The sequence below is a fragment of the Marmota monax genome, unplaced genomic scaffold, assembly GCF_021218885.2.
Source record: "Marmota monax isolate L192 unplaced genomic scaffold, Marmota_monax_Labrador192_F-V1.1 WCK01_AAM20220418_F8-fsc00014, whole genome shotgun sequence".
NCBI classification, from domain to species: Eukaryota; Metazoa; Chordata; class Mammalia; order Rodentia; family Sciuridae; genus Marmota; species Marmota monax.
In genome coordinates this window covers 3,204,724-3,229,090 of record NW_026695222.1, presented here as the reverse complement: position 1 = coordinate 3,229,090, position 24,367 = coordinate 3,204,724, and the positions used below count along the sequence as shown (strand labels likewise).

The following is a 24,367-nucleotide window of genomic DNA, read 5'->3' as shown; positions in this document are numbered from 1 at the left end:
TTGTTGTGTTTTGTACCAGGAATTGAACCTAGGAGCACTTAACCATTGAGCCACATCCCTACTCCCCTTTTTTTATTTTGAGACAGGGTCTCACTCAGTTGCTTAGGGCCCGCCTAAGTTGCTGAGGCTGGCTTTGAACTTGTGATCCTCTTGCCTTAGCCTCCTGAGCTGCTGGGATTACAGGTGTGCACTATTATCCCTAGCTTCAAGTTGTTTTGACTGAGTCCACTGGAAAATAAGTGAAGCTGGATAGTTTTACATTAAAAACTCCATGTTGGATATTTGCTCTCAGTGACCACTCCCTTAAAGTGGATTCTTATTAGAACATGGTACTACTTAAAACCAATGCACATGCCTTGCTAAGCCAGAGTGGAATCTGTTCAAATCATATTTGAATTGGAGGGAGTTGTAATTTTTGCCTCTATCTTCATGAAGTCTCTGAATTTCTATTGAAGCCTTTTGAAGCAGTTTTGAGTATGAAACAACATAATTACAGAACTCTAGTTTGCCTTGTCTTTCTTTCATAAATATTGGTGGACCCCCCACACACACACACACACCCTCTTTTTCCTAGAGACTTAATATTCTTTGGGAAACACAGAGGTGATCCAGAAGAAATTAATGGGGTAAGTAGTTGTTTTAAGATTTAACAGGTGTCTGGAGGTTGTTTGTAGAAGGACAAAGTGTGTCAGCTCTCTAACAAGGTGCAGAATGCAAGAGGCAGCACAGAGACTGGAGACTCTTTGGGCTGCTTAGAGGCCGGGGGAAAAGATGGACTTGCTTGATATACTTGGATGATCACATGACATTATGCAATTTAAAATTTAAAATATTTCTAGATATTCATACTCCTGAAGACTCTTCATGGAGAGATGCTTCCATGACAAGCCATCCCTCCTCTATCACCAATCTCTTCCTGTGTTTAAAATAGTCTTCTCAGATTTAGGAGGACCACAAGAGCTAAGAAGAAAATAGGTGTACTTCAATATGATTTGTGAGTACTTCATAATTTTGGAATACTATAGCTAGATAGTTTTTTCCAATAAAAAGGTTTTCACTTTATGATTTCCATTTGCACATTTTCCCTGAATCTCCTACTGACTCAGATTTTTTGTATTTAGAACACAAGTGCTGCAAGCTGGGAACTGGTGCCTGAGTAGGAAAAGCAAAGGGCCTCTTGGATTCTTTGCCAAATTGCTGTTTAGCTTCAGAGAATAGTGGAGCTTTGCTTTAGCCCTAGTTAAGTACAAAATCCCAGTGGCCTGTTGAACTCTCTAAAGTCTTTTTCATTAAGAGCAAAGATAAGAGAGTAGTTTGTATCACTGCCTGTTATCTATAGATAAATGAAATACATCTCCCTAAAGCATTTCAGTTCAGTATCTTTCAGCAGCAGTCATTTTCTCTGTTTATAGATCAAATTTAGTTTGCCATAAGAACTGACACAAGTACCTTTTGTGTTTAATCTCTCTTCAGGTTTCTCTTTAAACAGTCAAGTTTCATATGACCAGTGGAATTTGGACTAAGCAGGTGCAAATCTTTACATGTTAAACTTGGCATTTCGCTTGTAGATGCCATTAGGCCGGGTTTTCCATTGAAGCCACTAATATAACAAGGTACCAATTCAGGAATGATTCTCATCTTGCAGAGGGTTGTCAGTGCAGGTAGCCAGGTTTCAATAAATCCAATTTTCCTAGTAGTTTCAGTAATAAATCACTTGGAATATACCTTATTTTACTGTAGGAAAAAGTATCATACTGGGACTTTATATTTTAGTTGTCCCGATAGCATTTTGTTACCACTCAAGTGGTATCTCCAGTTATCTAAACTCAGCTTCAGCTTTCATGGGCAGCTTTACATTTAGCCCCTTTCTCATGATAATATTTTATTGCTAGAGATTTTGTACAGGAAGAAGACTGAGATTTTGAACATGCCATCTGAACCCTAATCACCTAGAGCTGTAAATCAGCAAAGGCAGAATGAGTTAGATATGGCACGTTTTTGTTGTTATTGTTTAGTCCTTCGGAAGGCTCATAAATAATTACTTGAAAAATCACTTCTAAATTTGCTGTGTTTGTGAGTTCAAAATTGCTAACTATTTGTCTCTTATAACCCTGCTCCCCCTGCAGTAGGACAAATAAACAGAGGTAGAAGTGACTTCCATTCTCTCAGTGGCCTAAGGAATGAAATATTTGTTTCAGAGCACTCAGAGTAATGCCAACGGTGTGCATGTTTTGTTTAACATTTTAAGCAGAGGAAAGCCACATGACTGAAATGCAATCCATTTTCAAGTGTGTTGGGAAAAAGTATATTTCATCTCAGTAAATCTGGAGATTATCCTTTCATAGATGTCACTGCCGTTTCACAATCTGCATGACTAAAGCAATTGTGCTGTCAGAGCCATAGCTTGTTTAGACATAGCATCAAGTCTGCACTCACTGAGGTCCTGGATCTTTTTATCAGGGTGTCAGAAGGAAATTGAATGCAAAAGTGGAAACTTCTTTTTTGGTTTATGTTCTCTGTATAAGATATTTTAAAACAATTATTGTTATGGACTTTAGGGGGATCAGGGAAATTGGTTTCCTTAGACCTAGTCTAATGGTCCTGAGACTACTTCTTGCAATTCTCAGTTCTTCCATGGTAAAATATTGTCTTGGAAGCTTAGCCATTTCCTGAGGTTGTCTCTGTACCTGGGGTCCTTCACCTTCTCTTAACCTTTCACTTCTGATTCTTCCACCAGCTACTTGAATGTGCTAACTGCAAACATTGTTTCTTGACCTTTTCAAGAATTCATCAACGGAATAGTTTATACTTGAAAGGAGCCTGGAGGAGAGGGAAAAAGGGAAGGGGGAAGAAATAAGGCTGGTATGTTCTTTGAATTATGTGACAGTCCATTACCAACCTGTAAGATTGAAGGCACTGTTGCCATTGTCACAAATGAGATTTACTTCTCTTAAAGGCTTTACTTTTTAGTATCATGTGTGTGCTATTTATTGCTCTTATTGCCTGTAGTTGTAGCTCATTCATTTTAGGGGCAGTGTAATATTTCACTATATGGCAATATCTTAAAAATTCTATTAATGGATCTTTGCATTGGTCCTGGTTTGAGAATATCATGAAGAATGCTATTGTGACTACTATTTTCATGCTTAAGCCCAGCTTTAGATATTCAGGCGTTTTTCAAAGTAACTTTACCAATTTGTGCTCATATACTTTCTTTGCCCCCATATACTTTCTTTTTTTTTCTTTTAAATTTATTTTTTATTAGTTCTAATCAGGTATACATGACAGCAGAAAGCTCTTCAATTCATTGCACACAAATGGAGCACAACTTTTCATTTCTCCACTTGTACATGATATATAGAGTTGCACCACATATGCAGTCATACATGTACCTAGGGTAATGGTGTTTGTCTCATTCCACCATCTTTCCTAACCCCTCCATGCCACCTCCCCTCCCCTTAGCCCAATCAAAATTCCTCCATTCTACCCACCCCATCCCCCATTATGGTTCAGCATCCACTTATCAGAGAGAACATTCTGCCTTTGGTTTTTTGGTATTGGCTTACTTCACTTAGCATTATATTCTCCAACTACATTCATTTACCTGCAAATGCCTTAATTTTATTATCTTTTAATGCTGAGTAATATTCCACCATGTATATATACCACAGTTTCTTTTTTTTTAATTAGTTTACTTTTTTTTTGGTTGTAGTTGAACATAATACCTTCATTTTATTTATTCATTTATTTTTATGTGGTGCTGAGGATTGAACCCAGGGCCTCGCACATGCTAGGCAAGCACTCTACCACTGAGCCACAACCCCAATCCCTATACCACAGTTTCTTTATCCATTTATCTATTGAAGGGCATCTAGGTGGATTCCACAATTTAGCTATTGTGAATTGTGCTGCTAAAAACATTGATATGGCTGTGTCCCTGCAGTATGCTATTTTTAAGTCCTTTGGGTATAGACTGAGGAGTGGGATGGCTGGGTCAAATGGTGGTTCCATTCCTAGTTTTCCAAGGAGTCTCCATACTGCTTTCCAGATTGGCTGCACCAATTTGCAGTCCCACCAACAATGTATGAGTGTGCCTTTTTCCCCACATCTTCGGCAACACTTATTGTTGTTTGTATTCTTGGTAACTACTATTCTGACTGGCGTGAGATGAAATCTTAGAGTAGTTTTGATTTGCATTTCTTTAATTACTAGAGATGTTGAACATTTTTTCATATATTTGTTGATTGATTGTATATCTTCTTCTAAGAAGTGCCTGTTCAGCTCCTTAGCCACTACATTTATTGAACTCAACTCAAAGTGGATCAAGGACCTAGGAATTAGACCAGAGATCCTGTACCTAACAGAGGAAAAAGTAGGCCCAAATCTTCATCACGTCGGATTAGGCCCCAACTTCCTTAATAAGACTCCTAAAGTGTAAGAAATAAAAATCAAGAATCAATAAATGGAATGGATTCAAACTAAAAAGCTTCTTTTCAGCAAAGAAACAATGAGGTAAAGAGAAAGCCTACATTTTGAGAGCAAATTTTTGCCACATACACGTCAGATATATATACCCTATATATATAGGGTATATAGAGAACTCAAAAAACTTAACACCATATACTTTCTAACACTTAATTCTGTCCTCTTCACTTACAGCTTTCAGTGCATTGGGGGGGGGGGATTTTTTTTTTGGATACGTGCCATGTTTCTTTAATCTCATTCTGTATGAATACTTAGCTGTATTTGAATTGGAGGGTAATTTACTTATAGAAAATACTCATTTTCAAATAATATTAAACTGTTCTTTTTGTGAGCTAATAAGTAATAAATATCAAAAGATGCCAAGATCTAAGCATCAATATACACTGAATTAATCATCCTATCAGAAAGCCCTAATTTTTCAGATATGTTAGACCTTCTTTTTTATCTCATTTTACAAGTGAAGTAATTGAGCTACTTCAGGTAAGGTACCATGCCAGGTGTTATGGCTGGGCCTTCTGGAAGAACCCAGATAGTAATGTCTGCTCTTTGCCTCAACTGGGGCCCTCTACTGATTCTTTTGCTATTTCATTTTTTAAATAATGTTTGAATTCATACTGCGTGGCAGGCACTGGACTGGGCCCCTGGGATTCAGTGCCAAACCAGCTAATAATCCAATAATGTCCCTTTCATTTTACAGGTTATGGCTTTCAGATCACAGCCTATTTCCTCAAGAGAGGGATACACCTCCGCTGCATCGAGAGCTCACAGAATACTGGTAAGGAGCTCATTTCTTGTTTACACAACCAACTTGCCATAGAGAAGAGATTAAGAAATAGAAATTCCTACTTCCTTCATTGCCTTCATGTCATTGTATATTTTCAAACATTTGTGATTTTTTTCTCCCAATTGATACTGCATTTACTGGATGAGAATACTGAGCTGGACCACACTACATTTTACTTTCCTGATGCATCTCAGCACTTTCATTGAGTGTCCAGAGTTGCTTCTTTATTGTCAGCACACAGCAAGGCCCTGGGATGCAGATCAAGTGTGTACATAAGAAAGCCTTTTCCCAGCCTAGAGCCATCAAGACCATTCTCTAAGTGTGAAATTAGGCTACAGTCCACCCCTCACTCCCTCAAACCAAGATGTTCACTGAGAAAATGATGTCAGTCTTATCCAGCAAACAACAAAATTAGAAGCTAGTGACCATTCTCCAAGAATTCTCTGAGCACTGGAAAGAAAATTTAACTCAAGTTCCCATCACTATGTCAGTATATCTATAAGATACAAAACAAGGACTTTAAAAATCAGCTCTATGGAAGTTTGCCCCTGGAATCTTCATGATACCTCCACTTTCTTAACTTGAAGTGTGCTGCTTGCATATGTTACTCTCTTAATGGATCTTCCACCTTGTTCACCTCTCTTATAAAACTAATTCAGCTAACTTTGGGCCTGGTAAAATACACCCTAGCTACCCTTCTTAATAGGGACTGTCATTGCCCAAATCTATGTAACTAGTAAAATAAAACAACTCTCAATTATAACCAAAACAAATAAAGGAATATAGAAGTAGCTTTCTGTTGATACAATACCTGGTACCAAGTATTCCAAATCTATCATTTTTATTTTCAGATGAATAAATAGAAGTACTAAATACAGAAATCATTTGATGAACTGGTAATTTTGAATTACAATTGTGATCCACTACTGAACTCTTTCAATTTTTTGATTTGGGAGACAAAAGGGAGACATAGAGTGAATTCTATGGCTTGGTTTCCCCTTCCATAAAATGGGAGACTACTTATTGTTTATCTTAATAATATTTTAAGAACTAATGAACAAATATTAACTGAATTGATAATTTTGTTATCTGGTTTTTCAAAGGCCATCCATAGTCACCAAGCCAGATGTAACATTCATGTGGGGTCAGATAAACACACCTGGGCCCCAACTTGAGAAAGATGGCTTTCTACTTGGAAGAAAGACCAGACCAACAGGTTAGGCACCAGTCATGGAGGGCATTGAATGTTTGCCTATCTATGTATGCTGGGCACTAGGGAGCCATGACAAACTCTTGAGGCAAATAGTAGAACTGTTTTGTTAACCTGCTGTGTTAAGTAGGATGAATTAGAATAAAAGGAAATAACAATGGTCCAGGGGGTAAAGAGAGATCTGTTGCTAGAATGTCAATTCTTTTGGCCTTTTTGTATAATTTAACCTAGCTGAACAGAATAAGGTGTTAATTGTGTTTAAATTGTGCATCTGCATCTGTTGATATCTCTGTGTTTGGCTTCTGAGTATACCAATTGACACATTATTACCTCAGACAGTGCCCTCTTGTGCAATATATGTAAGAGACTCCATTTACATGATTCATAGTATCCATATTTTAAAAAAATTTGTCACATCTAAGAGAGAAGTTTTCTCTTTTAGAAAAATGACTTTATTTCTGTCACAAATATAACTCACATATATTATAAAAATATTCGAGCAATACACCAAGTATTAACAAAGGAAGAGATCCTCTCCACTCATTCAGAATATCCATTGTGATATTCTGACATCACCCCAGAGCTCAGTGGGGGCTGGTAGGCAGAAGTACAAGAGAAGATCCCAATGGTGTTACTGTTTTGTGTCCCCTTCATTGACTGTTGCGGAGTCCTGTCCTGCAATTCATTTGCCCTACCCCATCCAAAAGCTAGTGGCTTTGCTTTAAAAGCTAAAGTAATAGATTACAATTACTATAGTGTAGTTGTCTTGTCTTCACCATGCACCTTTAACCATTCCCTTAATAATGTGAATTCTTAACAGATGCTGCTGTTATTATGGTCACATTCATCTTAGGAGTTTGCCCTCTAATGTAGGAGACCTTCTCTAAGACCAACTGACCAAGCAGATGATAAACAAACTACGAAAAACATTAATGTGTCACATTATTTGATTTTTAGCTAATATTCTTCCTTTTTCTCTAAAGTCTACACACTCATTAGAAAAAACTGATACTATTTTTAAGATATGCGTTCTAACAAGAAAATAGCAAACTGATACAGAGAGAAAGCTACAAAGGCCCTGCCTGGGGGCTCCATGTGGTATAATGGTCTAGGGGCTCAGGTGGACCAATTTGCAGCCTCCTCAACTCCCTAAGGCTTAGTGCTCATCCTGCCCTATTGATGGCAAACACTGGAAGGATGGTGGGGAAAAGAGACACTCGTCTTATATATACTTGCATATTGCCATAGCATAAAATGAATGAAAAAATATGGGAACACATGTATCTGTGTTCATAGTTTTCTGAAGCCTTCAGTAACTTTATTTTCTTCATTTTATACAGAACTCCGTGTATTCCCTGACAGATTTGTGGTCTGTGTTAGTCAGCTTGAATTTAATCATGATATTTTGGCAAATCAGAATGAAGAATTGGTATGTATAAAAAAAATGCCGTAAATAAATAAATCTGCTTCAATGCTGAGTTACTGTAAAAAGTAGAAAAACGAAGTGTTTTCTATTGTTTATTCAACCGTTGAATACTCAGTAATACATACTTTTGGGGACCAAAAGTCTTGTGCCTATTTTGCATGTTAATACTAATGCATGTGTTGATTTGTTATTGTTGTAATCTCTTTGTTCCTGAAGACCCTTGAATATTTAATTTGATCAGCAGTATCTTTTCAACATCAATTTTAAATTAAAAAGCAACACATTGCAAACACTATGATGGTGCTTGGTGATAGTATTCAAATAAAGCAAAATCCACATGTTTCCACTAGAAGTTTTCACTGGGGTCAGTGGCTTTTGAATTTTATTCCATTGTGAATCACTAACATTTTCATGAGAACCAGTATTTCTCCCCAGTGTATTATTTCATAGCTGATAGGGTTCATTCTCCCTCTCCCTCTTTCCCTCTTTCCCTCTGTCTTTTCTCATGCTAAGCCTTTAGCTCCATCCAGGCCTGTTTCTGTTTCATCAGTTTTCTTCTCATAGAAAAACATAAAACATACTTAGTGTTGTAGTTTAGAGCTTTGCCTTTTAAGCTTACCATGTACACTTGACAGAGACTCCTTGTAGTATTTGTATCTTGCTGCAGTCATGGTTCAATCTACTTACCTCTGTACAAACTTTTTTAATAGTATTAGATGTACAACTTGAAACTTTAACAGAAAAAAAAAAAATCTAACAGACATTAACCCAGCCTGGAAGTATGACATGATTATTATGCTTCTAAGACAATTTATGGGAATATTAAATTATCCCTGATGTTATTTTTTAATTCATATGAAATTTGAAATTTGGCCTACATAGTCTATAACCAGTTTCTTATCTCATCTTAAACAAATATATAAGGAGACTGTTTCATAGGCTATAAAAGAGAATAGAGACCCAGGAAAAGTAAAGAGCAGAGAACTTATATTTATATTTAGATTCCTTCGTTTTGAGCAGAGGACTCTTACAGAAAAGCCGGTGTGACCCTTATATTTCCTCTTCTTCACCCATCAAAAAACTTTACAGTGTACATATTAAATGAAATAAATGAAGCAACTTTGGCAAGAAGTAGTAAAAGTTTATCCTTTGAAATATTTCCAGAATGTTGACTTTTCTTAGTAAATTAATAAATTCTTAAATAGTAATGCTGTTGGCATACAGCTTTAATATAATATTGTTTAACTGATTTTCAGAGCAAGAAAGAAACTGATCTGTGGTTTAAGAAAACAACAATTATCTGTGCCAGAAAGTGTTATTGCTTTCAGATGGAATACAGAAGAAATTAGATCTTGTTTCTGATATGCAATATTAATACCTAGTATCTTAAATTATTAAGCGGGAATTAAAACATTTCAATATAAATGAAACGTTATCCCCCTTAGGGGCCCTGGTATTTATACAGATGTAAGTTTTCTATAGCTGCTGTTATATAAATCCTATAAGCTGGAGCACTTCCTAAATGTTGAGAATTTTCATTCTGAAAAGTTGACTAGTCTGACCCTTTTACAGTTTCTTTATCTGTAAAATGTTCAAATTTCTAGCAATAATACTATCACAGCTAACCATGTTATAAAAAAAAATGTCATAAACATCATGAGGCTCTTTTCATTGTTTTGGAGGGCTTCTTTTTGGTTGTGGTCAATCTCTGTGTTCATTTTTTCTCTGTGGCCACCTCTTATTGCACTTCACAGATGCACTTTCCCAGCAACACAAAAGAGTCAGTGAAGCTCTGTGCACCTTCCCTCCTCCCTGGCCTCTCACCTGAGCACCTCCCCCCTTGCGGGCCTCCACCACTTCCTCAGGTTGGCGATCACTAGTGGCTGTAAAATATCCAGGTCAAGTAAGGGGCCCTCTCCTGCAAATTGCTCATCAAGCCAACCACACTGCCCTTCCACCAGAAGTGTCTTATAGCTTAATCCTCATTGATATTTGACCTCTGCCAAGCCTACTGTCTCAGATATTTAAGGATCAATAAACAATCCTTCCCTGCCAGAGTTGCCAGAGAGAAGACATTCTTCTTCCTCTTGATACACTTCAGATGCCCAAAGCCAGTGATGTCAGGCTCCCCTGAGTATTCTTTGAACTTCCTTCAAGCTTTGAATTCTTTTATCAGTTCAAATTGATGTTGGCCTAAGGGCAGGATCCTCTCATTCTCTCTTGGTAGTGATTCTCAAGGAATGTCTGCTGGGCAAGGCCTGGGAACTTGGCTCCAGGAGTAGCTATATTGGCTATAAACTTCAGTTATTTTCCTATAATTGTTTACTTAACTCACTTTTCTACACCCACAGAAGTGAGGGGGAGTGAACTAGTACCTGAGCTAAGGGCTAGGTGCCTTCCTCATGCTGTGGTCCTGGAGGGCACGGATTCTTTTCCTTCACTCCCTCCCACCCCACCCAACCCCATTTGGATCATCAATGTCTCAGTGACAATTTGTTAGAAAATCTGGAAGCATCTATTCAAAACTGCTCTGCCAAGGAATTCTTTCAGCCTTCAGACAAGAAAGCCAGCTGCACTCAGCTCTCAGTTCTTAAAGGTGGTGCACAAAAGAACCACTGTCCCAGATCAAGCAGTACAAAGGGGAAATCCCCTTCCTTTGCTCCTTTTCTGCAGAACGAATGCAGCCGCACTGTCCCCACTCCCCACTACACCAGGGAGGTCTGTTCCCCCTGCAGTCGGCATTTCTCTGTCCATTTTGGGACATTAGTGCAGGGCAGTCCTCCGTGTTGCAATCACTCTGTACAGAGTGCCCATGTGCTAGGGATGTGGGAATTGTGCTGTGTACTTTGGGAAGAAAGGGCATTATTATGAAATGAGTCATTGTATTTTTCTTTCTAGAGTTTCTCATAAGAAATCTCTAAACCCTGGAGCCTCAGTTTTTGACTATTGCAAGATATGGCGCTGGGGAGTTTTTACCTTTAGTTGTTCTCCTATACCCCATCTTTTTTTACTTTAGAATTATGAAGAACATAAGGTAAATTTTTATTTCATTCAGCTGTGTTCTGTTCCAACGGTATTTTATTCTTTGCAAACCAAGTCTCTATGTAGAGACTATTGTCTTTCTCAGATGCATAGCCCTGGAACTTTTAGGAAATTAAAATTGTTAATTTCTATTATTCCTTTATTAAGGTTGTACGAATAACCATAGAATTTTATACATATATGGAACATTTCAGGCACAGTGCAAAGCTACTGCTTCATTGTGTGTTGGTTGCAGGCTCTCCTAGTCTCTGGAGGCCACTTCTCATCTACTCTGACCATCACATTTAACATAATTTGCAGAGGGTTAATTCCATGCCAGGAACTCTCCTAGGCACTGGGGAAACAAAGAAAAATAAGAAAATGCTTTTTCGCACAAGGAGCTTACAGTCTAGCAAATCAGGGGTACTGAAGAGTTCCCTGGTAACCTAAAAATATAACTCAAATAGAGCCTCCACTTTTCCTAAAGGTATTTAGTTAGATCCTTCTACCATTCAGAAGGAAAAGCCAAAAATATAGACTGACTTCCTTACTTTTGAACCTAAGCTGTCTTAGGTTCAAAGTCTGTGATCATCTAGGAAATTAAAAAATGATACATAGGCTCGTGCTGCCTTAAAATGGATATATGCATTAAGACAATTGGGTTCTTGGCCTTATACTTCATGTGAGTCGTGGCTGAGACGTGAAAATAGCCGCAGAGGTTCTGCAGAGGGGCCCAATCACACAGGGCTAGGCCCACACTATAGCACCATGTGAATAAGAAGATTACTGTGGTATCTGGGCAAGGGACATTTAAGCACCAAATTAGACACTTCTCTTCAGTCAGACTGCTGTTTAGCATTAAACATCTCCTAGTTTATGAATGTAGGATTGAAGTGAAAATTAGTCTCAAGCAATAAACTACCATAGATTGGATTATTTTTAGCTTGGCTGTTGTATTCCTCAGCTGTGTGTAATCCAAGCTCTGTGGGCCTTCACCCTCCTCTCAATCAAATGGGGTGGGGCGAGGGTATCAGATTATCTCATCCTTTCTCACACAATTTCTATCAGAGGAAGCAGATGAAAATGTAGCTGAATAAAACTATAAAATGATTTTACACACAAAAAAGAGCTTACTGTTAGAATTTTTAAATTGTGATAAAAACCATTTAGGGCAGAGCTGTATTTTATTTTGGGAAAGATAAATAGTAGTTACAAGGAAACACTTTGGCCTTACATTTTTAGAACAAAAGAAACTGCTTAACAGTTTGTTCACTGGCTTCTATACTCTCCCGATGACGGACTTTTTTAACTTTCATAAGGGAATATTTGCATAAATATAAATGAGCTCATTCAAGACAAGAACTGTTTTTAACATTAAAAAAATAGTGGATAATTTTTCCAGGTTTTCATAATATATTGTAGATTTTAAAAATCCATTATTCTCATTTCTTATTATGTTTCCTAAACAATACCAGTGGTAAATTACATGGAAGCCATTAAGAAGAGATTTCTGTAGCAGTAGGAAAAGTTTCTTGAGTGAACAAAGGCTACTTCCATATTTCACATTTTTCAGTGTTCTGAAATTAGTTCTTCCTTAATAACTGATTACCAAAATTGTACAACAAATTTTTAAATCCAGATATACACAAATAAAATAAAAATTACTCACAACTTTCAGCCCAAAGATAACCCTCTGTTACCAATCAAATCTGTATCTCTCCATACTTCATACTTAAAAAACTGAAGTCACTGTGTATTTGTTTTAACTAGGACCCTATTCATTTGTGAATTATGCTTTTGTATCTGTTTTTCTGTTGATAATGATATTTCAAAGACTCCTTATATATAGTATATGTAAGACTTTATATAGTAAGGAAAGTAACTTTTAGCAAGTCTTGTCTTTTTCTTTTCAGTCATATGTCATTGCCTAATGATAGGAATCTGTGTCCTCAGCTCTGCTTTCCATAATGATTTCTGCTTTGGATAAAATTGGTGTTTTGTTTTTTCCAATATTAGATAAATAGTTACTTACATTTTCTTTGGGTATTCTTATGGAAATTATTGTGATGTGAGGTCCTTTTTATTGTTTGTGTTGACCAGCATCATGCTAATTGTGGTCCTTAGGTTTCAGGGACAGCCAAGCTCTCTGCTTCTTCTAATGGACTTCATTGTCAGGGAACTCAAGACCATGAGGCATCTCTAGAGACCAGGCTCTCCTTTTGCCCCTTAGCAGGGGGACTTCACTAAGATCATAAGGTAGTCGGGTTGCCTGTTACACTTCATTTGAGTGTAGCTTAGCTGTGAAAATAGCTGTCAGGTTTCTGCAGGTGGCCCCAGCAAAAGAGGCTGAGTCCTCACCATAGCATCATCCACGTGGGAGGATTACTGATATGTCCTGACAAGACACAGTACATGAGCACTAAATTGAACACTTCTCTCACATCAGATTATTGTTTAATGTTAAAGAATTCTCATGCCTGACACCTGTCTAGGTTGACAGCCCTCTTGTTTTCCTGGCAGTTGTGACCAGGTTTCAGGGTCATAATGTGATCAACAGAAAGTTAAGGAACAGATTAGAGCAGTACCCTCAGCTGGTCCTGTGAATGGGCTGTTTTCCTTGAATGGGGATGGGGACTATAACAGCTACCATTCTCATCTGCCCTTATATGGACTAGCAGGTGGAGCCCAATGGAAATGCTGGTGGTAGGGATGAAGATATTTTTTATGAGTTAGATTTTCTAGACTATGACACTGAAGATAAGAAAATATATTTCTTGGGTAAAATTTCTTGGATAAAGATTAAGTGTACGTTGACTATTTGTTACAGTAACCTAGGGTTTTGTTCTCCTTTCCTAAAATAAAATTCTCCCAAGTGTTTAACCAATAGTATTCATGAATGAGATAATTTCATGTTTTATCCCCTGAAGGGAACCTGCCCTTTGCTGAGTTAGACTAGGAGGGAAAAATAGATAGGGTATATTATAGAATTTATCTGGGCCCTCTAATCCTTTTTGATTTTTTTCACATAAGCCTCCTCCTATGTACAGAGACATGTAATGTCTCCTTAATAACCACTTGCATCACAGATTTAATTAGGAAAAACATCATGGGGAATAGAACAAAAGGAAAATATATCAGAGTTAAAAATGTGAAAACCTGCCTTTGACCACTGACTTTTCCCTCATGCACTGGAGGATCTTAGACACATCATTTGACTTCTGAGCATCAGTCCCCTGACTGATAAGCAGAGATAAAAATGGTATCTGCCAAGTAATTCTTTCCAAGTTTTCCTAATGATCAAGTGAAATCATAAATATTAAAATGACTTATAAACTCTAAAGCACTTATGAGTATTAATTATCATTGTCATCATTTTTCTTTTTCCTCAGAGAAGAGTTAATTTAATGCCATGAACACCAGATTAGCAGACTGCTGTACATCTTCCCCCCTCTGCTTGAAATGAGAAAAATACCTAATATTCATGTGTGCACATATTATTTTCCCAAGAAGGTCAGTACCCTCATTTCAGAAAAAAACTGAAATACCAAAAGGTTAGTGATAAGCCCCATATAACTAGCCAGTGTAATGGGAGCTCTGTTAACCAGCATCTAGAGGAGGAAGAAGTATAGAGACCACCCAACTTAAACACCTTTCATTTCCAGTAGCTGCCAGTAGAATCATGATGAGATATGGCTGTGGACGAAAGACCCAGTCATTTCTCTAAGGTAATAGGAATTGGGAGACAGCAGACTTCTCAGGCCAGAATTCTGAAAAGCGCATGCTCCTCAGAACACCCACAGCGAGAGTTCAACATGCAAGTGGATTATGTTTGGAAAGTTCATTAGCAAACAGATGATTTAGAATTCAGTACTCATTTTCCCAAGGAAACGATGTCATGATGGGGATGAGGTTCCCAGACTAGTCCACAAAAGCTGTTACTATCATGAACTGTGAGTCTTGGAAGGAGGGGACCTGACTGTCTGTGTTCAAGGAAAATAGCAAGAGCTATTCCTTCCATATTCCTGGGCAGAGAGCCAGCTGTGAGCAGAGTTCTGAAATGAGACAGGCATCTGTGATGTCTTCTCTCTGGCCTTATGCCTCTTTCCCACTAGTGTCCAGGGCTACTGGGAGCCCCTTTCTGATTGACCCTACTCCCTTGGTGCCAGGACTATACCATACCTGCCTCTCCTGTCCTGTCCACACCCACACGCTCAGCCGGGTGAGATATTAGGAGAGAGCAACACCCTGAATGAGGGGCTGGCTACCTTGCTGCCTGTGCTGGCATTTTTTAGCCTTAGGTCTCTGTCGAGGGGAAGCGTTTTTAACAGGCTACCCCAAAAAAGGTAGGCCAACTCTTCATATAGACAGTTCCCTCTACTTTTAAATTAGGGATTAACCTATGATTCATAAATTTCTTGAAATTAAAAAAAAAAATTGTTGTTGTTGTTTGTTTTTCTGGTCAAAGTTAGATGGCTTTCATCTAACTCTCAGAGTGGGTCTGTGAACCCCCCAGTGTTAAGTACTGGTCCAGACCTACAAATTCTTCAGAATGCCTTAGGTTCTGTCACAGTTGTATGGCATAGAGACTCAACAGTGGGAGCTGAGATTGGTCAGAATTTATTTTTAGGTTCTCAAGGGTAGGTGAATGTGAACTGGAAAATCCCTGTGAAACGTGTACTTCCTGCAAATTCGCTTCCTTAATTTTTTTTTTTTTTTTTGCACACTGATTTCATTTTTAGGGTAACATTCTTTTCAGCTACTTATTGGTATTTTCCTTTCTCTATATTCTCTATATACAACTGTTTCATTGTCATCAATTCAAAAGAAAATAACTTTTTTAAAAATTTATTTTAAAGAAAAAAAAACCAGGGTTTTCACAACTAACCCAAGCAGCAGCAGCAACAGCAGCAGCAATCCTGGCTTTACTTTCCCTTAGAGTTCCATCCTTTCGTGGAAAGACAGAGAGTGAAGTACTTAGAGGAAGGACTTGAGGTCAGAGTCATATGGAGCAAAGCTTGGCCTCTCACTCTGGGAAATGGCCAGATGACTTGGCCTCATAGATCATCAGTGTCCTCCTCCATGAAGTGGAGAAGGTCATGGACAGCATCTTACGGAGACCAGTTTACTAGGTACTGGTCCTTATACCAAGTCTTTTGCTGGTCACCACCACCACCAGCATGGTCTTCAAAGAAATGATTTCAGTCCAGGGGGATTCATGAGGTGTAGCTTTCGGTTTTTATTTCATTCCCTTTATGCTTTAGTTCCATCAAGTCAATACATGTGTATTTGAATGTCTCTTTTTTTAATTCATTATTATTCTACTCCCCTATTCTGCCCCTTTCACTTCCTTACATTATTATCAAATAATTTAAGAAAGAATAAGATGTGAATTTTGAAAAAGAGAGTTCTTCCTCATTTTGAAGACACGGGCTTCTACACAGCCATGCTGTATTGTGGTCTTAAGATTCTGGTCATTCTTGTATTCATGCTTTGGTCTGCTTCTCTATAACTCAAGTCTTTTATATCATCACATTTCAGAACACGCATGCTCCTGAAAACACTTAGGCATTGCACTAAAATATGAGAGTAACTTTTTTTTGCCTTTTGAAAATCAAGTCATAAAGCATTGAAAGTAATTCCAGTTTTATGCTTTAATATTATTGTGTAACCCCTAAATAAGCTGATATTATATATTTACTCTGCTTTTATTGTTTGCAAAGGGCTTTGTTTGCAGAGTGCAGAGGCTGTCACATACAATAACTTATTCAGTACAGCAAACCTGAGAAGAGATTGTATCAGTCTTGAACCTTTTCATTTTCTATTTCTTTTTTTTTTTTAATTTTTTATTGTTGGTTGTTCAAAACATTACAAATATGATATGTCAAGAACCTTTTCATTTTCAAGGGACAGGAAAGCCAACTCAAAATGGCTTAGCAAAAAAAGAAGGTTTTTGGCTTATGTTCCTGAAAAGTCTAGACTTTAGGTAGAGCTTGATCAGAACAGAGAATATCATTAAACAGTTCCTCACCCTTTCTGGCTCTGCCTTCCACTGTGCTGGCTTCACTCTCAGCCTGTATGTGCTGGTTGGTCCTAGCAGCTTAGGTCTTTACTTTCAGGGCAGAAGAAAGCAGACCTTTGCTTAGAACATTATGGGTCATGCACCTCTTTGAGTTAATGAATTCAGTACTCTGATTGATCTGAACTGAGTCACAGGCCTATTTCTGAAGTCAGATGTGGAGACAGGGTCTCCTGAAATGCATGGACATTGGATGGGACTTTGAGTTGTGATTCCTTGGAATAAAATCCAAGTATTGTTCCCAGGAAATAAATGTGTATCCATTCTAGAGATATTCATTTCATCCTTTTTTTTTTTTTTTTTTTTTGCAAATGAGGAAACTGATGCCCAGGTCAGATAAGCCAATTTTCCAAATCTCACAGCTAGATAGTGACTGAGCAGGGAGTGGAACCAAGGACTTCTGACTGTCCTCTTTCTACAGCGTCATCCATGACCATGACAGCACATGACTCGTGTGGCCACCAGGCAGGGTGGAGAGAGTTGTGCACAGGGGTAGGCCTTCCAGATCCTGTTCTGCCCCAAACTAAATGTGTGGCCTTAGACACTTCTTGCTCTGTGTGGGTCTTGTTCTTTTCATCTGTAAAATAGTTATGATGTCTTCCCTCTTGAATACTCAGTGAGGACCACATGAAATGTCAGGAAGAGGACACTGAGAATCATGTAAGCTCTCCAGGAATGCAAGGCATCCTTTCCTTTTTTATAAACTCCATATGGTTTGTGAAGTCATCAGATTTTGTCTTCTCAGTAATGTCAAGAAAATTTCTTCAATGCTTTCCAGTTTCCAAAATGTACTTCATATACCTCACTGCATTAAAATTTCCCAAACAAAAATGAAATGTCTATGAGAAACCAACCATCAGGGGATTGAGAAACTGGTGCTAGCAGAAGCCAATAGTGAGTGTGAAATCTTGGATTCCACTTGCCCTAACCCTTGTACTCTGCATCATCCTGATTTGATCAGCTCTGGGTGTATGGTTCTCAGCAGATTGTGATCATGAGGAATTGAGAAACAGTAACACTTTGAGTGTGCCCTAAGACTATGTCTGTAATATATATGCACACTTTTTTTTGTCCTGGGGATTCAATTTAGGGGTGCTTAACCACTGAGCTACATCTACAATCCTTTTAATATTTTGAGATAGGATCTCACTAAGTTGCCGAGGCTGGCTTCACACTTGCAATCCTCCTCCCTCAACCTCCTGCATCTCCAGGATTATTAGGCATGCACCACTGCACCCAGCTATATATATCCTAATAGTCTGTGGATTACCTACTTTTTTTTTTTAAGAGAGAGGGAGAATTTTTTAATATTTATTTTTTAGTTTTCAGTGGGCACAACATCTTTTTTTTTTTTTTAATGTGGTACTGAGGATCGAACCCAGCATCCCGCGCATGCCAGGCGAGCGCACTACCGCTTGAACCACATCCCCAGCCCCAAGATTACCTACTTTTAAAGTCTTCTTGGGTTTTAATTATTTTCATTGGATAGTGTATAAAACAGAATCAGAAGAACTGTATGTATTTAACCATGAGAAAACAGATCCAACTCTCAAAAGATAAAGGCAAAGAATACCACATTACTATAATTACCACCTTCCAAAAGAATCTTAATAGCACCGAGGAGCTTTTTTTCCTCTTATATCACCTTCATTTAATATTTTGCAATCCTGAAAGTAAGTTTGTTGGGACAGCTCCTAACACAGGTTTTCACCCTTGGCTGTGAAGGTACTAGGAGCATACAACATGGGGTGGGCTGTATGGTCCTGGAGAACTAGGATTTACTGGTGTACCCACAGGACTCTTGGAGTCATCAGTTGCTTGCTCCCATGGCTCCAAGAATCTGCCCCATCAATTCCACCCTCAAGTAATATTGATGTCCTGGGCACTGAGGCACATGCTGGAGAACCAGCTACAAGAGTTTCTCAGCAGAGGCGATGTTTGTCAGGCCTTGGCATTGCCATCTCATGCTGTATGTCCATGTGGAATCAGGCTGGCCAACAGCATCAGCCATGGACTGTGATAACAGTAACAATACTAGCCTCACTAGCTGTATTGAGGATTCCTATTGGTGAGTGCCTGTGTTTCTCTGCTCCTACTTACTGTAGAATTTTTTTGAAGTGTTATCTAGACCTGCACTGGCCAGTAGTATAATCATTGGCTGCATTTGGCTGTTGAGAATTTGAAAATATGGCAAGTTAGAAATGATGTACTGTACCTATATAATGCACACCAGCATTTTATATAATATATATAGTATATAAAATATCATAGATGTGCTATATAAAATGTCTCAGTATTTTCTATATTGATTAATGTTATGTTTTATTTATTACATTTAATGTTATATTATTATTGAAATTAAATTTCACCCATTTATTTTTGCTTTTTTAATGGGGCTATAGAAAACTTCCAGTTCCTTGTATAGTTCACATGTTTCTACTGCAGAGTTCTGGTCTCCTTTTATGTCACCACTTCCTTCACAACCTTGTGTCAGGTAGGCTTGGGTCCCAGCACTTCACCAAAACCAGCTAGCTTATGTCTTGGACTTCTTCCATCTAGTAGTCAGTTTTGACTCACAGCCACTCAGTGTATTCTATACAGTTGTCACTTTCATTGACATTTAATTTTTTTTTTTAGTAAATAATTTTTTATTAAATTACTTATTCTAATTTGTTATACATGATGGCAAAATGCAATTCATTTCATATTGCACATATAAAGCACAATTTTTCAAGTCACTGATTGTTCACAAAGTATTTTCACATGATTTGGTCTTCATATATGTACTTCGGGTAATGATGTCTAACTTATTCCACTATCAGGCCTATCCCCTTGTCCCCTCCCTTCCCCTCCCTCCCCTTTGCCCTATCTAAAGTCCCTCCATTCTTCCCATGCTTCCCCTACCCCATCGCCATTATGAGTCACCATCCTCATATTAAAGAAAACATTCAGCCTTTGGTTTGGGGGGATTGGCTTGCTTCACCTAGCATTATGTTCTCCAACCTCATCCATTTACCTGCAAATGCCATGATTTTATTCTCTTTTAATGCTGAGAAATGTTCCATTGTGTATATATACCAAAGTTTCCCTATCCATTCATCTACTGAAGGGCATCTAGGTTGGTTCCACAATTTAGCTATTGTGAATTGTGTTGCTATAAACATTGATGTGGCTGTGTCCCTGTACTTTCATTCTTCCCTTGCCTCTGGGGACCTCTTATTATCTCAATTTTTCTTTCTTCACCCATAGTTCCCTCATAGACCCTTGGCTGAATCCTCCTTATCAACTTCTTTTTCTCATGCAAACTTATTCCTTGATAAAATTCATCCTAACCCATCATGGCATTAAACACCTATCCCAGGTTGGTGTCTGCAACTCAGACTGTCCTCTTCTAGAAACCTGTACCTTAACTGTCTGCTCACCATCTCCACTTAGATATCCAGGAGGATTCTAAAAGTTCTTGTGTTTGTGCTGCTGTAACAAGATGCCTCATACTGGATAATTTTAAAAAGAACAGAAATGTATTTCTTACTACTCTGGAAGCTGGAAAGTCCAAGATCAAAGTGCCATCAGGTCTGTTGTCTAGTGAGGGTCTAGTCTCTCCTTTCAAGATGGCACCTTGTTGGGCTACCTCCTCCAGAAGAAAAGAATGCTATGTCCTCACATAGTGGAAGGCAGAAGGGCAAATGGGGCAAATTTGTCCTGTTAAGTCCTCTTTTGAGGGCAGAATACTCATGGCTTAAGCACATCTTAAGGGCTCTACCTCTTAATACTATCACAGTGGCAACACCTGAATTTTAGAGGGAACACATTCAACCCATAGCAACATCTAAAACAGGTTTCTTGGTTTTATTTTCCCAAGCCTGCCCCTCCCCACTATTTTTTTCCAATGACAAACGGCAGCTTCCTCTGTGCATTTAGTTATTAAAACCACAGAACTTGGACTCATCCTTTACTTTTCTCTTCCCATAACTGCCATGTCCAGTTCACCTGCACATTCTTTTGAGCCTCTCTTCAAATTATATTTCCAGTCTGAGCGCTTTTCTTTACCTTGTGCTTCCTCCAAGACCCATCATCCCTCAGTGAACTATTGCTGTGTCTTATCATGATCCCCCTGCCTCCATCCTTGTCCCTCTGTAACACCCAAGGTGAACCTTTTAAAATGTCATTTTTCTTTTCACAACTTTCCATAGGCATAATATCATCTTTCTCACTTTAATGATATATCCCATCCTTAAAAAGCCATTTAAGATTTGCCCCTCTACCACTAGTACTCGCACACACCCTTGCCCTGGTTTACTTTCCTGTCCCTCTGACCCCTTGCCCTGGTTTACTTGGCTGTCCCTCCACACTTCCAGGCATATTCTGTCCTCAGAGTATGCTCTTCCCCATATGCTCATGGAGCTTGTCCTTAGCTCAGATTGCTGTCCATAACTCACATTGCAGCCTACGCAGCCTTCTCTGAACACTGTATTCAAAATAACACCTCATGGACCTTTAGATGTGTATCTCCTCATAGCATTGTCACCACCTGACACATTCTGTATTTGTTTCTTATATCCCTGTTGGTGGAGACTCCATGAAACTAGGTCTTTTTCTGTGGGTCCAAATCTTTTTCCCCAGAGGCCCAAGTTGTGAGTAGTTCAGAGTTCAGAGTTTTGCTATATTGGATCATTCTGCTGGATTCTGCTCAGTTTTTAATTTCATGTACCCTTAGAGCAGAAGTTCATTAATTGCTGGGTATAGCATCACTAGGGAGCTTGCTTAAAATGTAGATGCCCTGACCCTCACTTTGGAGGTAACAAATTCAGTAGAATCGGAGTGGAATCTGGTAATTTTGATGCCAGGTATCCCTAGCCACACTTTACCAAGTACTATCACATTGTACCAGATTATATTTGTTTCTTGGTTGCTCTCCCTCACTGAGTGTTGCTTTATGTATAGAAGCAGTGTTTGAATCACCTGGGAACCTAAATATAGATCTCCTAGCCCTACCCCAGATCTTGTGAATTAGAACTTCCAGGGGTGGATCTTGGAAATCTGTATTTTTAAAAAACTCCTGCAGTGTCTCAGAGGTATCTCATCTTCCCACTAGTCTTTAGGAATCCTGACTGGTTTTAGAGACTCCATGAAGCATAAGGAGGTTGTGAACTCAAGTGCAGGTAGTTTTTGTTTTATTTTGGTTTTACTGTTATTTTAGGCTAGATTTTTGCTCCATCCTCCATTAATGTAACAGGTTCTATTCATAACTGGTGAATTCAGTCAGTCACTATGGAATGAGAACTCCTAGGTTTATCCCCAGTTTTAACGTGCTTTTGTGCCTTGAATGTTGACCATCATTTCCAGCTACATTTCAAACCAGCTCATTCTCTGAATAAAAGGCCAGAAGTGTGTCTTAAGTTTCCCAGCTCATTCTGTTGGGGACTCGCTTTGTAATCCTTTTTGTCCAGGAATTTAAATGTTTCCCTGGTCAGACCCTACAGCATGGGGGTGCTATTAAAGCCAGATTTAAAATTAGGTAGTCAGTGTAGTTAGGTAAATCGGGTCTAATATCATATCCAGTGAAATCTAAAATGGAGGCCATGCTGATAATGATTCTGGAAATGCAGGACAACTCATGGAATGTTAATGAAGTCCCATAAAAGCCCTAGGCCAAAGTCCACCCCAAAGAAATGTTAATGGAACCCAGGAAACAGCCCCCAACAGATTTGGAGATAGCCCATCCCAAAGAAGTGATAATGAAGTCCTTCCTGCCCAGATTACTTGTTTGGCCCACCTGTGTCCCAACCCTTCCCCCTTTCATTCCATCACCAAAACTGTAAAAAGGGGAACACATTCGCCCTTCAATGGATTCCACCTCTTAGGTCCCCTTCTTCCTCCAGGAGAAGTCTTTTCTGCTGTCCTTTAATAAACTTCTAATTTCTACTCTGTCTTTGCCTCGGCGTGCTTCTCTGGTGTTATTCTTTAACATTGGGGAAGCAAGGACTCGTCACTGGCCAACAGTGGTAACACTATCACTCATCATCATAATCTCACACCTAACTCAGCCTTCCCCTTGGATCTGTGCTGCGGCACATATGCTTCAATACATGTGCTTCAACTGACTTTAACCTTGAGGAGCATTCAGTGGTCTCTAAGAGCATCCTCAGGGATGAAGAAAAGGCCTGGCCCCTTGCTCTGAGGCCTGCCTGGTATGCTCAAGTTGCTGAGGAAGGGTATCTTTCTGGGGCCAGTGGCCTTGTCCTACTTCTGTTTTGACACTCTTTGCAGATAGAAAGTTTTAAATTTGAAATCTTCAAAGTGTTACAGAAATTAAAATGAGGGTAGGATAGAGGTTGTGCGGGTGACTAGGAATGGCATATACCAAGGAATGATATTTGTGGAACTTGATTTGTTGGCCTAGACTAAGAGGAGTAGCTTCCCGGTTGTAAAGAATCATTTATGAAGGCCCCAAGAGATCCCCTTGGTTAATATGTTTTTTAAATACCTGAGCTTCCATGGGGTGTTCACTCTGGACTTTGGGTAGCTATCTTTAAAAATGTTGGGTTTGCCTGTATTTCTTTCAGAAGATGATACGATCATTATTCACACAGAATCTGAAAGTAGTGCTGTCATACATGGAAGCCCTGGAGGCTCTTGCAACCTTCTCAGCAAGCACTATAGATTTGCACCTTAGAGTTTGCCTCTGGATAAGCCTTGACTTCATTTTGATGCCAGATGTGAGAAGCATTAATAATCAGGATGAATCCCTTTGGGAAATTCTGTTCCCAGGTGATAGCTGCTTCCTTAGGAATATTGCGGGGTGGGGAGCAGAGGAGTGAATTGACCCTAGAAATGTAAGGATAAGAGATTTCTAATGAGGTCTGACAGTTCAAGGGCTGAATAAGGAGGCTAATCTTTTTTTTTTTCCTGCCCACCCAGTCTTCACACAAATGTAAACATGCCTCCTTCAACAAATTGGCAAATGTGGTTTTAATTTATAAGCAAAAGACCTGCCTTGCCTTTCTCTTCCTACTCTTTTTTTCTTTTCTAAACTAAGTCACGGGTTTTGCACTTTTTAAACTGGTCTGTCACCTTTTCTGTTGTTCATTTTCTTCCAAGAACATTTTCCCCCATTATTGTCAGAGGAATTTGGGATGAGAGCCGACTGCTGTTTCTTAAAGAAGTTTTTGAAGTTACAGAGGAAATACATGGTGCTCTTTCAACTGAATTTTTGAAACAAATAAGTAAAGACAGTGATTGAATCAAGTGGGAGACTTGAAGAACGCGTCCCTATCTAGGCACCTACTTCTAGGCACCTACTTCATGTGGTCTGCGCAGAATCCATTGTTGTTATTTATGACCTTGTCTGCCTTCCATTGTGGA

The 24,367-nt window shown here is 38.8% G+C and overlaps 1 protein-coding gene across 5 annotated transcripts in view; it reads left to right on the top strand.

The window, feature by feature from the left end:
• The window catches only part of Slx4ip (SLX4 interacting protein), a 191,895-nt gene that overhangs the window by 159,623 nt on the left and 7,905 nt on the right, over positions 1–24,367 (top strand). For all 5 annotated transcript variants that reach the window (XM_046433554.2, XM_046433556.2, XM_058575570.1 and 2 more), the window contains 2 exons: positions 5,183–5,260; positions 7,820–7,908. In XM_046433554.2, coding sequence (XP_046289510.1) covers positions 5,183–5,260; positions 7,820–7,908 — 167 coding nt within the window. The remainder of the gene's footprint in view (positions 1–5,182; positions 5,261–7,819; positions 7,909–24,367) is intronic.